Here is a 12,531-nt window from a genome sequence, read left to right as displayed (position 1 = left end):
CCACAGCTCAAGTGGCAGAGCGGGGAATCAAACCCGGTTCTCCAGATTAGAGTGCACCTGCTTTTAACACCACGCTGGAGACCAACAAGGTTTTGAGGGTTTGAGCTGTCAAGAGTCCAAGCCCTGTCAATCAGATGCACATGAGAATGAAGTTCTCTGAGTACTTAAATCTCATTCTGAATGTGAGAGGGGTGTTGCACAGAAGAGCCACAGCATGCAGAGGTACAACACAGAACATAATTAGGTGCTTTAGAGCGGATGAGAAAAGCTTAGGGGAAGAAAATTAGCATCTGTAGTGAGGTTAGAATCCAATGTCCCTATTCAACTGTGGGTGATCCATTGTTCTGAATTTGTGAATGAACTCAAATTCAGCAATCTCACCTTGTACTCTCCCCTTGAAGCTTCCCTGTTGAGGACTGCGAATTAATGGATCCCAAAACAAGCCACAGCAAGGCCAAATATGTCATGGTTTTCGTTTTGGGGCGCTTTCTTTAGAATACTTGTTGCCAGTTGTGGGATGTGCTGTCAAGTCACAGCCAACGTATGGAGACTGTAGGGTTTATGCAACTCTGGATTTCCTTGGTGATCTCCTCGCCGAGATCTGATGAGATCTAGCTTGTCTGGATGAAAGCATTGCTGAAGTTTGTTCTGGGGGCAGGGCGGGGGGGGGGGGGGGGAGAGGCACGGTGGGAATAAACAGACAGGGAGGGAGATCTTCAGCATCTCTTGTGAAAACACCTGCGGTGTCCAGGTGTGCTAACACACCTTTTGTGTTTCCCTTCCGCAGAAACCTGCCCCTGGCCATCATGATCTCTCTGCCTATCGTTACCTTGGTTTACGTCCTGACCAACCTGGCTTATTTCACCACCCTGTCGGTCGATGAGATGCTGGCGTCAGAAGCGGTGGCCGTGGTAAGATGAATCATCCGGAAATGATGCCACCTGTCAGGCAGTGATTGCCGGAGCATCTATCTCGGGGCTCCATCTCTACCATTCACCCCCAGCTGATCCTGTTTCCCTGGGAGGGGCCACGCGGGGCAGCGAGAACAGATAACAAGGGAGGCTTTGTCTGCAGACCCCTCTCTGGGGACGAATGCGCCACCGGCTGGGTAATCTCGTGATCAGTTGCCAGAGCAACGCCTCACCGAATGAGCAATCTGTCAGTATTGGTTTGAGAGGTCCCATTTACTTTTTCTTTTGCACTGCCTGGTGTTGAAAGTATCCTTTCCTTGGGGTGCTGTGGGGTTTCCGGGCTGTATGGCCGTGTTCCAGTGAATTCTCTCCTGACGTTTCGCCTGCATCTGTGGCTGGCATCTTCAGAGGATCTGATGGTAGGAATGGAAAGCAAGTGGAGTATATATACTGTGAGGTCAAAACTTACCATCAGATCCTCTGAAGATGCCAGCCACAGATGCAGGCGAAATGACAGGCAAAAATTCTACTGGAACACGGCCATACAGCCCGTAAACCACACAGCACCCCAGTGACTCCGGCCGTGGAAGCTGAGGACAGTACATATCCTTTCCTTCTGTATGGCTTGTAATTTTAAACTTCGCATTGGCAACAGCTTTTATTTTATACATACAGTTTTTTATAACAGGTAGGATATATTCTTTGAGCCGTGGAGTCGCTGGTCCATATCCATGTTAAGGGGAAGGCCCGCTCCCCTGCCAAAATTATTTATTTATCTGTTCATTTATTTATATATTTTATGTTGTTCTTTATAGTTGGCCTTTCTTACTAGGACTGAAGGCAAGTTACACAGACAGGATACATTATTCAGCGAATGATGCAGTAGCGCCAGGGTTGTAGAACCAGCCAGAAGAACAAAAAAACCAGAACTGAAGCGAAGCATAAGTGTTAACAGATTAAACAATGCAAAATTACATAGCAGAGACTCCAGTCCCTAAAAATTTATCCAGGTAACTTTGTGGATCATTTAGTACAGCGTGCCTTAGTACCTGTGTGGAAAAACCCTCTTGACTAATTCAGTTTTGTATAGTTTGTGAAACTAATTTGGTTTGGGGCCATGGTGAGACCAAATTTGGAGGGGGGGGGGGGATCCCACCAGCACAGTCTTGAACTCCTCGGGGAAGAATAAGAAGAGTTTGGATTTATATCCCCCCTTTCTCTCCTGCAGGAGACTCAAAGGGGCTTACAATCTCCTTGCCCTTCCCCCCTCACAACAAACACCCTGTGAGGTAGGTGGGGCTGAGAGAGCTCCGAGAAGCTGTGACTAGCCCAAGGTCACCCAGCTGGTGTGTGTGGGAGTGTACAGGCTAATCTGAATTCCCCAGATAAGTCTCCACAGCTCAGGTGGCAGAGCTGGGAATCAAACCTGGTTCCTCCAGATTAGATATACGAGCTCTTAACCTCCTACGCCACTGCGTAGCTGTTTCTTTTTGCACAGAGCTACGTAATCAGGTTCACCCTCACAACAACCCTGCGATCGCTGCATTTCAGGGTTTGCAGCTCAGCAGCCAAAGTTGATAATGGCTTGATCAGTGGTGTCCTTCAAGGGAATGGTTGCTACAGCGGGGCCGGAACTTGTGGCTCCACAGTCAAGTTCTGGATCACGCAGGCTTTCAAATCATGCATTGTCAGCACCCATTGGCTCCCACCCTGTCACATTTCCATTTTTCCTCACAGACATTATTTTTGGGAGAACTGACAGGCTGTTCCCCTTGTATTTTGCCCGTAGGATTTCGGTAACTACCACTTGGGAGTCATGGCTTGGATCATCCCCGTCTTCGTCGGTTTGTCATGCTTTGGGTCCGTCAACGGATCCCTTTTCACCTCGTCTAGGTAGGTTTCTCCCACGGCCGGGGGGTTGGGGAACATCAGAATTTCTTGGGGCAATTGGAGAGCGGAATCGCAAATTGTTCCGATTCGTAAAGATTTGATGCTGCTTTTCAACTGGAGGTGGGTTTCCAAAGCACTTACAGTTTAGCGTAAACACCTTATTTGCAAAGTATGCTTGAAAGGGGGCTGGGGAGAGAGTGAGATCTGGATCCAACTGTGAGGGGACCTTCTGCAAGAAAGGGGTGGAGCAGTAAATAAGAAACAGCCTGCTGGATCAGACCAGAGTCCATCTAGTCCAGCCCGCTGCTACTCGCAGTGGCCCACCAGGTGCCTTTGGGAGCTCACGTGCAGGAGGTGAACGCAATGGCCTTCTGCGGCTGTTGCTCCTGAGCACCTGGTCTGCTAAGGCATTTGCAATCTCAGATCAAGGAGGATCAAGATTGGTAGCCATAAATCGACTTCATAAATCTATCCAAGCCCCTTTTAAAGCTATCCAGGTTAGTGTGCCTGCCCTCTGGATTGTGTTCACACATGATACTCTGTCTTGGAATCCCTTCCTCACAAGATGCGGAGAACGTTCACTCAGGCTGTGTGAGGACGTCACGGTGGGGCAGACTCCTTCTGGCAACGGGCAGAGGCCGCCTTATTTCTCTTTGAACCAGAACTAGTCCGACTCTTAACAACGCTCTCCCCGGTGTTGACACTTGGTGCTGAAAGCACGCTTGCATCGGCGGACGGCCGCTTGGCAGTTCAGTGATGCGGAGATTCTTCCTCTCTTCCTCCAGACTCTTCTTCGTCGGGGCCCGCGAAGGGCACCTGCCCTCCCTCCTGTCCATGATCCACCCCCGGCTCTTCACTCCGCTCCCCTCCCAAGCTCATTCTTCCACGGTAAGGGCGAAAACTTGCTGGAGGCGCCCAGACCTTTCTCTTTGGGAATTTGTGATGTTCACTTATTGTGTAGAAGGGGCCCTCTGGCGCTGCACTTCATACCAACCTCGTAGGGCCGTGGTGGCGAACATTTGGCACTCCAGATGTTATGGACTACAATTCCCATCAGCCCCTGCCAGCACGGCCAATTGGTTGTGCTGGCAAGGGCTGATGGGAATTGTAGTCCATAACATCTGGAGATGCTCAAGACCGCCACCACTATAGGGCTGCTTCAAGGCAAAAGAGAAGACATTCAGAGAGGTGGTTTGTCACTACAGCCCAGGACTTCCTTGGTGGTCACCCATTCGAATACTGACTGGGGCCGACCCTGCCGCACTTCTGAGATCTGACAAGATCCAGTTATCCATAGGGAATTTTAAAGGACCCCAGAGGAGTTTTAAACTGCAGCACCTCCTTCCTCCATTTCTAAGCACACCTTTGAAAGCATTGAAGAGCCCCCCCTTCTTTCCCTCTAGTGCAGGGGTCTGCAACCTGCGGCTCTCCAGATGCTCATGGACTACAAATCCCATCAGCCCCTGCCAATTGGCCATGCTAACAGGGGCTGATGGGAATTGTAGTCCATGGACATCTGGAGAGCCGCAAGTTGCAGACCCCTGCTCCAGCGGTTGGGGCCAAAGTGGTCTCTGTCCGCATGTCCAGAAGTTAAAGCCTTTTAAAATAAGAGCACCTCCTTTCCGAGGGTTGCCTTTTAGATTGAAAATGACCGTGACCTGCCTTGCGCTAATTACGTTCATCAAGTGCGTGCCATTCATCGCGTTTGAATATTTATGTATTTTATACCCCACCTTTCTCCCAGTGGGCACCAAAAGAGGCTTCCTGCATTCTTCTCTCTCCCCATTTTTTTCCTTCACAACAAGCCTGTGAGGTAGGCTAGGCCGAGAGTACGTGACTAGCCCCAAGCCATCCCAGGCATCCAGAACTGAATCTCCCGGATCCAGGCCCGGTGCGCGCAACCCCCGCGCCACTCCGGCTCCCAGTGTTCACGTCACAACAAGTTGCTCAGCTGTTGCCTCTCTGTCCCCTCCTGCCTCCCACAGTGCATCATTGTGGCGGCTGCTGCAATAATGCGCCTTCTCAGCGACATCTTCGGGCCGTCATCCAGCTTCTTCCCAGCTTCTTCCAACTGAAAACGCTGTGCAGTGGCTGGCCAATACTCACCGAGGATGCTGTGTAACTCTTGCGGTACAAGAAGCCGGAGCTGGAGCGGCCCATAAAGGTAATCGTGGAGGGAGCCCTGGGGGGTAGAATCGTAGAGCTGGAAGAGATCTCCAAGGGCCATCCAGTCCAACCCCCTGCCATGCAGGAACACACCATCAAAGCACCTCCTACATATGTTCCTCCAGCCTCTCTTTAAAAACCTCCAAAGAAGGAGACTCCACCACTCTCCGAGGCGGTGAATTCCACTGTCGAACAGCCCCGACGGTCAGGAAGTTCTTCCTGATGTTTAGGTGGAATCTCTTTTCCTGCACCTTGAACCCATGACTCCTGGTCTCTGAGGCAGCAGAAAACAAGCTTGCTCCCTCTTCGGCATGACATCCCTACAAATATTTAAACATGGCTATCCTGGTTCCCCCCCCCCCCCCCTTAACCTTCACTTCTGCAGACTAAACATCCCCAGCGCCCTCAGCCTCTCTTCATAGGGCATGGATTCCAGAATACCATGTGAAATAGCATGGGGGCCCTGTTGTGTGTGTGGGGGGTGGGGTAAGGTCTCTCCAAGACTGACCTTCATCTACCCTTGATCTTAGCCAGGAAGGCTAACTCTCACCGCTTTCTGTCCCTCGCTGGTTTCCGACACGCAGGTCAACCTCTCCTTGCCTGTCTTCTTCATCCTGGCCTGCGTCTTCCTCATCGTCGTCTCCTTCTGGATGACTCCCAAGGAGTGTGGCATCGGCTTCGCCATCATCCTCAGCGGGGTCCCCGTTTACTACATCGGCGTCTGGTGGCAAAATAAACCCAAGTGGCTTCTGCAGTTGATATGTGAGTACAGCTGGTGGTGGGCCAGATGTTGTTGTTTGGGGGGGGGGGGTGAGGGGGCACAGGAGGTCATTTTCATTCTCAGTTTCCAAGGGGGGGAGTTTGTGTTTTTAACCAGGTCTCCAGCATTGGGTCAGACATTCAAGATGGGGGCAACGCGACCCAGTTTGTTATCTGTGAGTGATTCCGCACAGGCCACATAGAACAGATTCAGGGGTGTAGAAAAAGTGTTGTGGGGGGGGGGGGGGGGTTTTCACAGAACTTGCTCCCCAAACACTTCTAGCCCACTATAGTTGGCTGAGCCCGGGTTAAATGAAAGTTGCTCCAGTAGTGGCTTTTTCCCTTTAACCCAGGTTTCAGACGCTTCCTGCTTGCCTGTGCGAACTACGGCAAGCAGGAGGTGTTCTGTTCCCCTGCCCTGGTCCACCGTTATGGTGAATTCTCCAGGCAGCCACCATCAGAGTGGATTCTGTTGGCGGCCGCCATTTTGTGTCAGCAAGTAAGCGTGTGGATTTTCAGGCAGGGGGATTCTCAGACGCACGGTTTGCAGGGAAACACAGGAGCAGCAGTGGCGTAGGTGGTTAAGAGCTCGTGTATCTAATCTGGAGGAACCGGGTTTGATTCCCAGCTCTGCCACCTGAGCTGTGGAGGCTTATCTGGGGAATTCAGATTAGCCTGTACACTCCCACACACGCCAGCTGGGTGACCTTGGGCTAGTCACAGCTTCTTGGAGCTCTCTCAGCCCCACCTACCTCACAGGGTGTTTGTTGTGAGGGGGGAAAAGCAAGGAGATTGTAAGCCCCTTTGAGTCTCCTACAGGAGAGAAAGGGGGGATATAAATCCAAACTCTTCTTCTTCTTCTTGTGCAAACCAATCTGCATCTTGATGCCGGAATCCCAGCAATCCCGGATGGCCCCTCCACCTGCCGTGCAAACAGCGACAGAGAGGCAACACGGGTTCAGATAACCTGTTTGAGTTTCCTGTGCAGAAGGGGCCTGTGTCTATCCCAGAGCAGACCCTTTAGAGCATTTGCGGCTGGCGGCCCAGGTGGTTTCTCTGTAGCCTTGCAAACTCGGCTTCTGTTTGAACAGCAGAATCATAAAAGCCTCCCTGGACGGTTTCCTCGTTTGCCTCCAGCTTGTCCAAGACAGTAAGAAGCGGCTGACCTAGAAATGCAGGCCAACGGGAGAGCCCACACTTCTCGGCTTTTTAGGGATGGGGCAATCAAGAGCTTCTTTTGAGAACACTGGGGCTTCTCTGTTTCCTTCCTCCCCGTTCCAAGTTATTAGTCTCAGTTCCTAGAAATAGCCCATTTTCACAGCCGCTGGGTAACAAATTATACAGCCCATTGTATCCTGTTCGCAGGCTTGCTTCTGCAGAGGTTACAGTTTTCAAGGAAACGGAGTGTCAAATGTCTTTTTAATGTCTTCGCTTGAAACCTGCGATCCTCTTAACTGCTCGTGTGCCTTACTACCCCAGCCCGGTGGCCCAGGGGCAGCTGTGGTTGGCTGTGCTGTCTTTCAGCTGGAGAGAAGGCATTCTTTGCAAAAAGCTGAAAGGGGACACAGGCTTCTTGGCTATGAGCAGCAGGTCAGATTAAACAAGTTGTGCAAACATCTTGAAACAACACCCGTCAGCCTGAAAAACCAGAATAACCAGAGGCCCGAAAAGAGGGATACATTCTCAGCTCGGTTTTCATTTTATTTATTTAAAACATTTTTATGCCACCTTTCTACCCAGTCGGGGTCTCCGAGGCGGGAAATGTAAGAATGTGAAAGCGTTTCAGCAATTAAAAAACAATTCAAAATTATAAAATAATTTGATAAAAACACGAATGAAGAGCAGCAACACCAGGAAGGCGGACCAGGAAGGAAGGTATGCCAGACAAAACCAAGACATCAACAGAGAGAGACAGACGAATCTTCCTGGGGAGGGAATTGCAAAGTTTTGGTGCCACGTTAGTTCTTGGGTTGCCACCCATCTAGCATAAGCATAAGCATTTTATTGTCATTGTGCACGCACAACGAAAATTTACAGCAGCATTCCTCGATGCACACCACTTCAGACTCATACCCCATCCTCACTTTCCCCTTCCTCCACCCATCCCTACACAGCCCCAAACACATCAACACGAAGCCGCAGAGTTTAGCATAGCCACAGCTCTAGAGTAGAAGCTGTCTCTGAGCCTGTTTGTCCTAGTTTTGATAGACCTGTATCGTCTGCCGGATGGTAACAGTTCAAAAAGAGAGTGTGCTGGATGAGACGGGTCTCTCCAGGAGAAATATTTTGGAGCTTTCTTTTGGAAGCCGGGAGATTTATGAGGTTTCTTCCAAGGAGGGGAGAGGGCAGCCGATAATCCTCTGTGCAGTAGTGATCACTAGTAGCCTCAGATGGGGCAGGGGCAACCAAAGCTGGACCTTTTAAGGTGGAGGGGAGGGGCTTATGTTACCATGTTGTATAAATGTAGATGATTTAAAGGGGCTGGTGAGAGAGAGGAAGCAGCAACAAACTTTGTTGATAAGAACTGTTTTATGAATGGAGTGTTCCTGAGACACCCATGGTTCTCAAAAAAAAAACCCCAACCCTTTCCTTCTTCCCCCTTTTCCTTTAACAGACTCTACAACAGTCATGTTCCAGAAACTGATGGAAGTCGTCCCCCAAGAGTCTTAAGAGCAAGAAAAACGTCAGCGTGTACGGCTCGAAGGCAGCGCACAATTTTTAGTTTTGAAAAACCCGAGTATTTCTGATTCCTCGTTAAAAATCCAAGCCGTTGGGCCTCCAAGGAAACCGCCCCCCGGAATCCCGCAGCCCGCATGCCCTGCTTCCACCGCCGTTCCTTGCTTCCAATCCCCAGCTGCAGAGAAGGAGAGTTCTGAGTATAAATTTCAATATCGTGGGAAGAGAAGAGCTTCAGAATGTCTCAGTTGCTCGTCGAACCAAGGAGCCCAGTCGGAGACGGTTCTGTTAACGTTTACATGAGTGGCTGCGCTCATTGGAGTCAATTCTCGGTTCTTCATTTTGCTAGTGAATTAGTTTGTCCATCCCAGGAAAACGAGGTTCTAAGAGCTGCCAGCATTCCACGGAGGCCTCAATCTCTGCTGAAATTTAAAAAAAGATCCCGTGCTGCTGGTTTCATCGGGGGCAAAGGTTTTCCTAAATGTCACACTCCTGAACACTAACGGACAGGGACCTGCGAAATAAAATAAAATGTGACTTTTCATTGCGGACCAGCTCCGATATCAGTCCAGACAGAGTTGGCTACTCCAACATGAACTTATTATTTTTATTGTTATTATTAATAATAATAATATTTAGAGATCTCTTTTTTATTTTTTAAGCTTCCTTTCCTTGAGACTGCCATGTAGTTTTGCTTTGCTATCATCTTGCAATAAATGTTTTATATGTCGTCCTGTCTGTGACGTTAGCGACCGTTTTGAGCAACTCCAGTTGATGCTGGTGCGCCGGCAGAAAAGCACGTTCCACCCGACTTGCTCCAAACGCACAAAGACCAGCCCCGAGCAGTGAGTTTTCGTGCGCCGGCAGGCATGGTGTGCAGGCTGGCGTTGGCCTTTCTCCAGCGCCAAAAGAGAAATCCAATCCGTGTGCCGTTTGCTTTCTCACTGTGACTAATGTCCCATCGATAGACTCGCTCTGGCGGTTTTGTGTGCTGGTCAACCCAGAAGGCTTCCATGGGTGAGGGAAGCAAAAGAGTGTGGCACGGCACAAGTTTTGCCTCGGGCTCACTGTGGGTGCTTATAAGCAAGAAGATAAGTCTTGGAATGTATGCTGCAATCTTTCTTCTTTTTACTCTTCTTGGTAACTACCCTGGTGCTGTACTACTTATTGCCATGGAACTTGGGACCACATAGGTTAGAGTTGGGGAGAAATCTGCATTTCCTATGAATTGCTATTTGCGTGCATCTGCATTGTAACATTTTTGCTTCGTCGTTCCTGGGAGATGGGGGGACGTGGGGGGGGGGGACGCTTGAATTTTTCGTCCCAAAATCCTGACTCACCTCGGGGTGGGATTTAAACTGCCCTTGGGAAGTCCTGCCATCCAGAATGTAATACTTCCAAAGCTCATGACCCCGCAAAGTTCTGTGAATCCTGATTCTTGGGTCATCTCAACAAGGCTGTGTTTTTGAAACACAAGAGCAGCCGCACAGTGGTTTTATCCCATCAATATCCATATGGTGGTTGGGTTATTAGTTGGTGTTGGCAAGATAACTTTTGTTTTCATTCAGAATGTGGTCTTTTGGAATACCAAAGATCACAGGGCAATTGAGAAGGAAGTAGCTGCCATGGGCCATAACTCTTCCACTTCAGAAAGAGCTCCGAGTGTTTTCCTTTCTGCCTGCTCACATTCTGGCTAACAACAGCCAACCTAAAGGAGCGTTGGCTCCCTACAGAACGTTGACCCTACAAAGCATCCTGGGAGTTGTAGTTCTGTAAAGGCAGAGAACGGTGTGTCTCCTATCCAGGCCCTTCACAGAATTACAAGTCCTGGACTACTGTGGTTGAGAACCATGGGGTTTGAGAAAAGGCTTAAATATTATAGGGTAGACATGCCTTGAGTTGTAAGTTTCACCTTTTCCTTAGAAATAAATGTAAGCCAACAGTTGGCCCTTGGGAAAATTTTGTTGAGCGTCCATGTTTCTTTCTTAGCTAGATTTGTGGAGCCCTCAACAAATCCAGTCATTCCAGTATCCTGGAAGCCCTTGATGACTTTGTAAGGAAGAATGTATTATTCCGCTGTCATATTAACAGCTTGTATCATTACGGAAGAGGGAATAATATCTCGCCCTTTAAAGTAACTTTTTTTTCCTTTGAATAAGCCCAGATGTCCAAAACAAAAGCCAACGCATCAGTCCTTTTGCACAACGAGCACGTTATTTATTTATTTATTTTTAACTTTGGGGTACTTTTCAGAAAAAAGGATCAGCTTTTGGTACATTTTATCAATTCAATTAGCCATCAGTGGTTGAGCACCTGCTTAAAATGTGTCCTCCTGTTGCTGTCAGTTAAATTTTAACAATAAAGTTTAGTAATGAAATATCTCCATTTTAACATTGGAGACAAGGACTAGATCTTTTTGAGCAGCTGTGATCTTGCGGCTTCAGAGAAAGGATTTATCTTGGGGAGCCCTTGGGCATGTTCTCAAATGAGAGAATCCCTCCTCCTGCAGGCAAGACTGGAATTGCCTCGCATTTTCAAGGCAATACATTCAGGGACAGCTCATGCTGACAGTGGAAGACCTCTTGATTTCTGCTAGGTCCACCATTTCCATCTTCCTAGACCAGTGGTGGCGAACCTTTGGCACTCCAGACGTTATGGACTACAATTCCCATCAGCCCCTGCCAGCATGGCCAATTGGAGTGCCAAAGGTTCGCCACCACGGTCCTAGACCCATCCAAGAGGTCTCTGTATTCTTGTTTTGAATTTCCTTTGCAGTTGGCTTGTCAGTTTAGTCCAAGGGAAAAATCTGCACAAGAAACTCCCTCCTTTGATGCCGGAGCATCAAGCATCCTCTACCTACCTGGGTCACAGTCCAGTTTAAATGAGAAGCAGTATGATTGCAAAGGCCTGTATGGGTGGGCTGTTCCTTTCGCTTTGGGCAGCACCATGTTCAACTTGTGCCCCAGAAAAGAACAATGGGGTGAGTTGATGCCCACGGAGATTAGGTATTTCAAAACAGTTGGTGGCTCACAAATACCTGTTCCTAATGTTTTGAGGACATCCAGTTGTTTTTTTGGCAGGATGAAGGAAAAGCAAAAAACATTGATGCTGGAGGGAAAAATATTGTCTGTAGAAGATATAAATCTTTTTTGCCTCAAGCACTGTTTGTTTTTTCCTTTTCCTTTATTTTGCTTGGGGCAGCAATAACCTTTTTTCCCCTTATTGGTGGGGTGGGGGGTAGGAAGATGTGTCTAAACCTTTCTCTTGCCATAGATTCCAGAAGCTTTCCTTGTTTCTCGTAAAAGACTCTCTTGCTGTGCTGAAAAGCGTGGTAACTGTCCTTTCCAAGCCAATGATTTGTGCTAAAGCAGAACAAAGAGACAGTTTATAGACTATTTGTTGCCTGTTTGTGATGGTAAAAATGGTAGATAATTATTGGGGGGGGGTGATTCACAGATGCAGATTATTATTATGATGTATTTCTTCATGACGACCTGTTTAATATTTCTGTGGGTGGCTTTGTAGCAGATGTTCTAACTGTGTTCTGTGTTACAAAACCATTTCTGGTGGTTTGTATTCTAAATTCTAGGAAATGAATTGCCGTTGACTTGAGATATTTCTGAAAGACGGGCGGCGGGGCGGGGGGAGAAAGAGTTGTTACCTCTGTGGTGGATTTCACATTTCTGTAGCACTTCTCGTAATTGCAAGACCTGCCAGGTCTGTTTTGGAGACATAAGGCTAGTTTTTAGGGCTGAAGCTCAGAGAACCGATCATAATGTGTCATTGAAGTGACTGTGTCCGACACTGTTCGTCTGTAAAATAAAGAAACATTTTCTTAATAGCTCCTCTTCTCCTTCATTGAAGCATGAAGGCCCTGCGTTGTGATTGGACCGGAGAATGGATGGATAGGAACAGAAATCCCATGTGGTTTTTTGGATTTTGCCTGATACCCATTATAAACAAACAAACAAAAAAACGGAAGAATAGTCACAGTTGATTTGTATTGTCGAAGGCTTTCATGGCCGGAATCACTTGGGTGCTGTGTGGTTTCCGGGCTGTATGGCCGTGTTCTAGCAGCATTCTCTCCTGACGTTTCGCCTGCATCTGTGGCTGGCATCTTCAGAGGATC

The 12,531-nt window shown here is 48.5% G+C and overlaps 1 protein-coding gene across 1 annotated transcript in view; it reads left to right on the top strand.

The window, feature by feature from the left end:
* The window catches only part of SLC7A5 (solute carrier family 7 member 5), a 43,485-nt gene extending 31,244 nt beyond the window's left edge, over positions 1-12,241 (top strand). Inside the window, exons 5-10 of the mRNA XM_048515305.1 lie at positions 788-911; positions 2,701-2,804; positions 3,587-3,689; positions 4,787-4,965; positions 5,552-5,729; positions 8,341-12,241. Of these exons, the coding sequence (XP_048371262.1) occupies positions 788-911; positions 2,701-2,804; positions 3,587-3,689; positions 4,787-4,876 (421 nt within the window). The 3' untranslated portion in view covers positions 4,877-4,965; positions 5,552-5,729; positions 8,341-12,241. The remainder of the gene's footprint in view (positions 1-787; positions 912-2,700; positions 2,805-3,586; positions 3,690-4,786; positions 4,966-5,551; positions 5,730-8,340) is intronic.
* Positions 12,242-12,531: the final 290 nt, after the last annotated feature.

This window comes from Sphaerodactylus townsendi, linkage group LG14, assembly GCF_021028975.2.
Source record: "Sphaerodactylus townsendi isolate TG3544 linkage group LG14, MPM_Stown_v2.3, whole genome shotgun sequence".
NCBI lineage: Eukaryota > Metazoa > Chordata > Lepidosauria > Squamata > Sphaerodactylidae > Sphaerodactylus > Sphaerodactylus townsendi.
The sequence above is the reverse complement of the archived record's forward strand: the minus strand, read 5'-3'. Positions and strand labels throughout refer to the sequence as shown.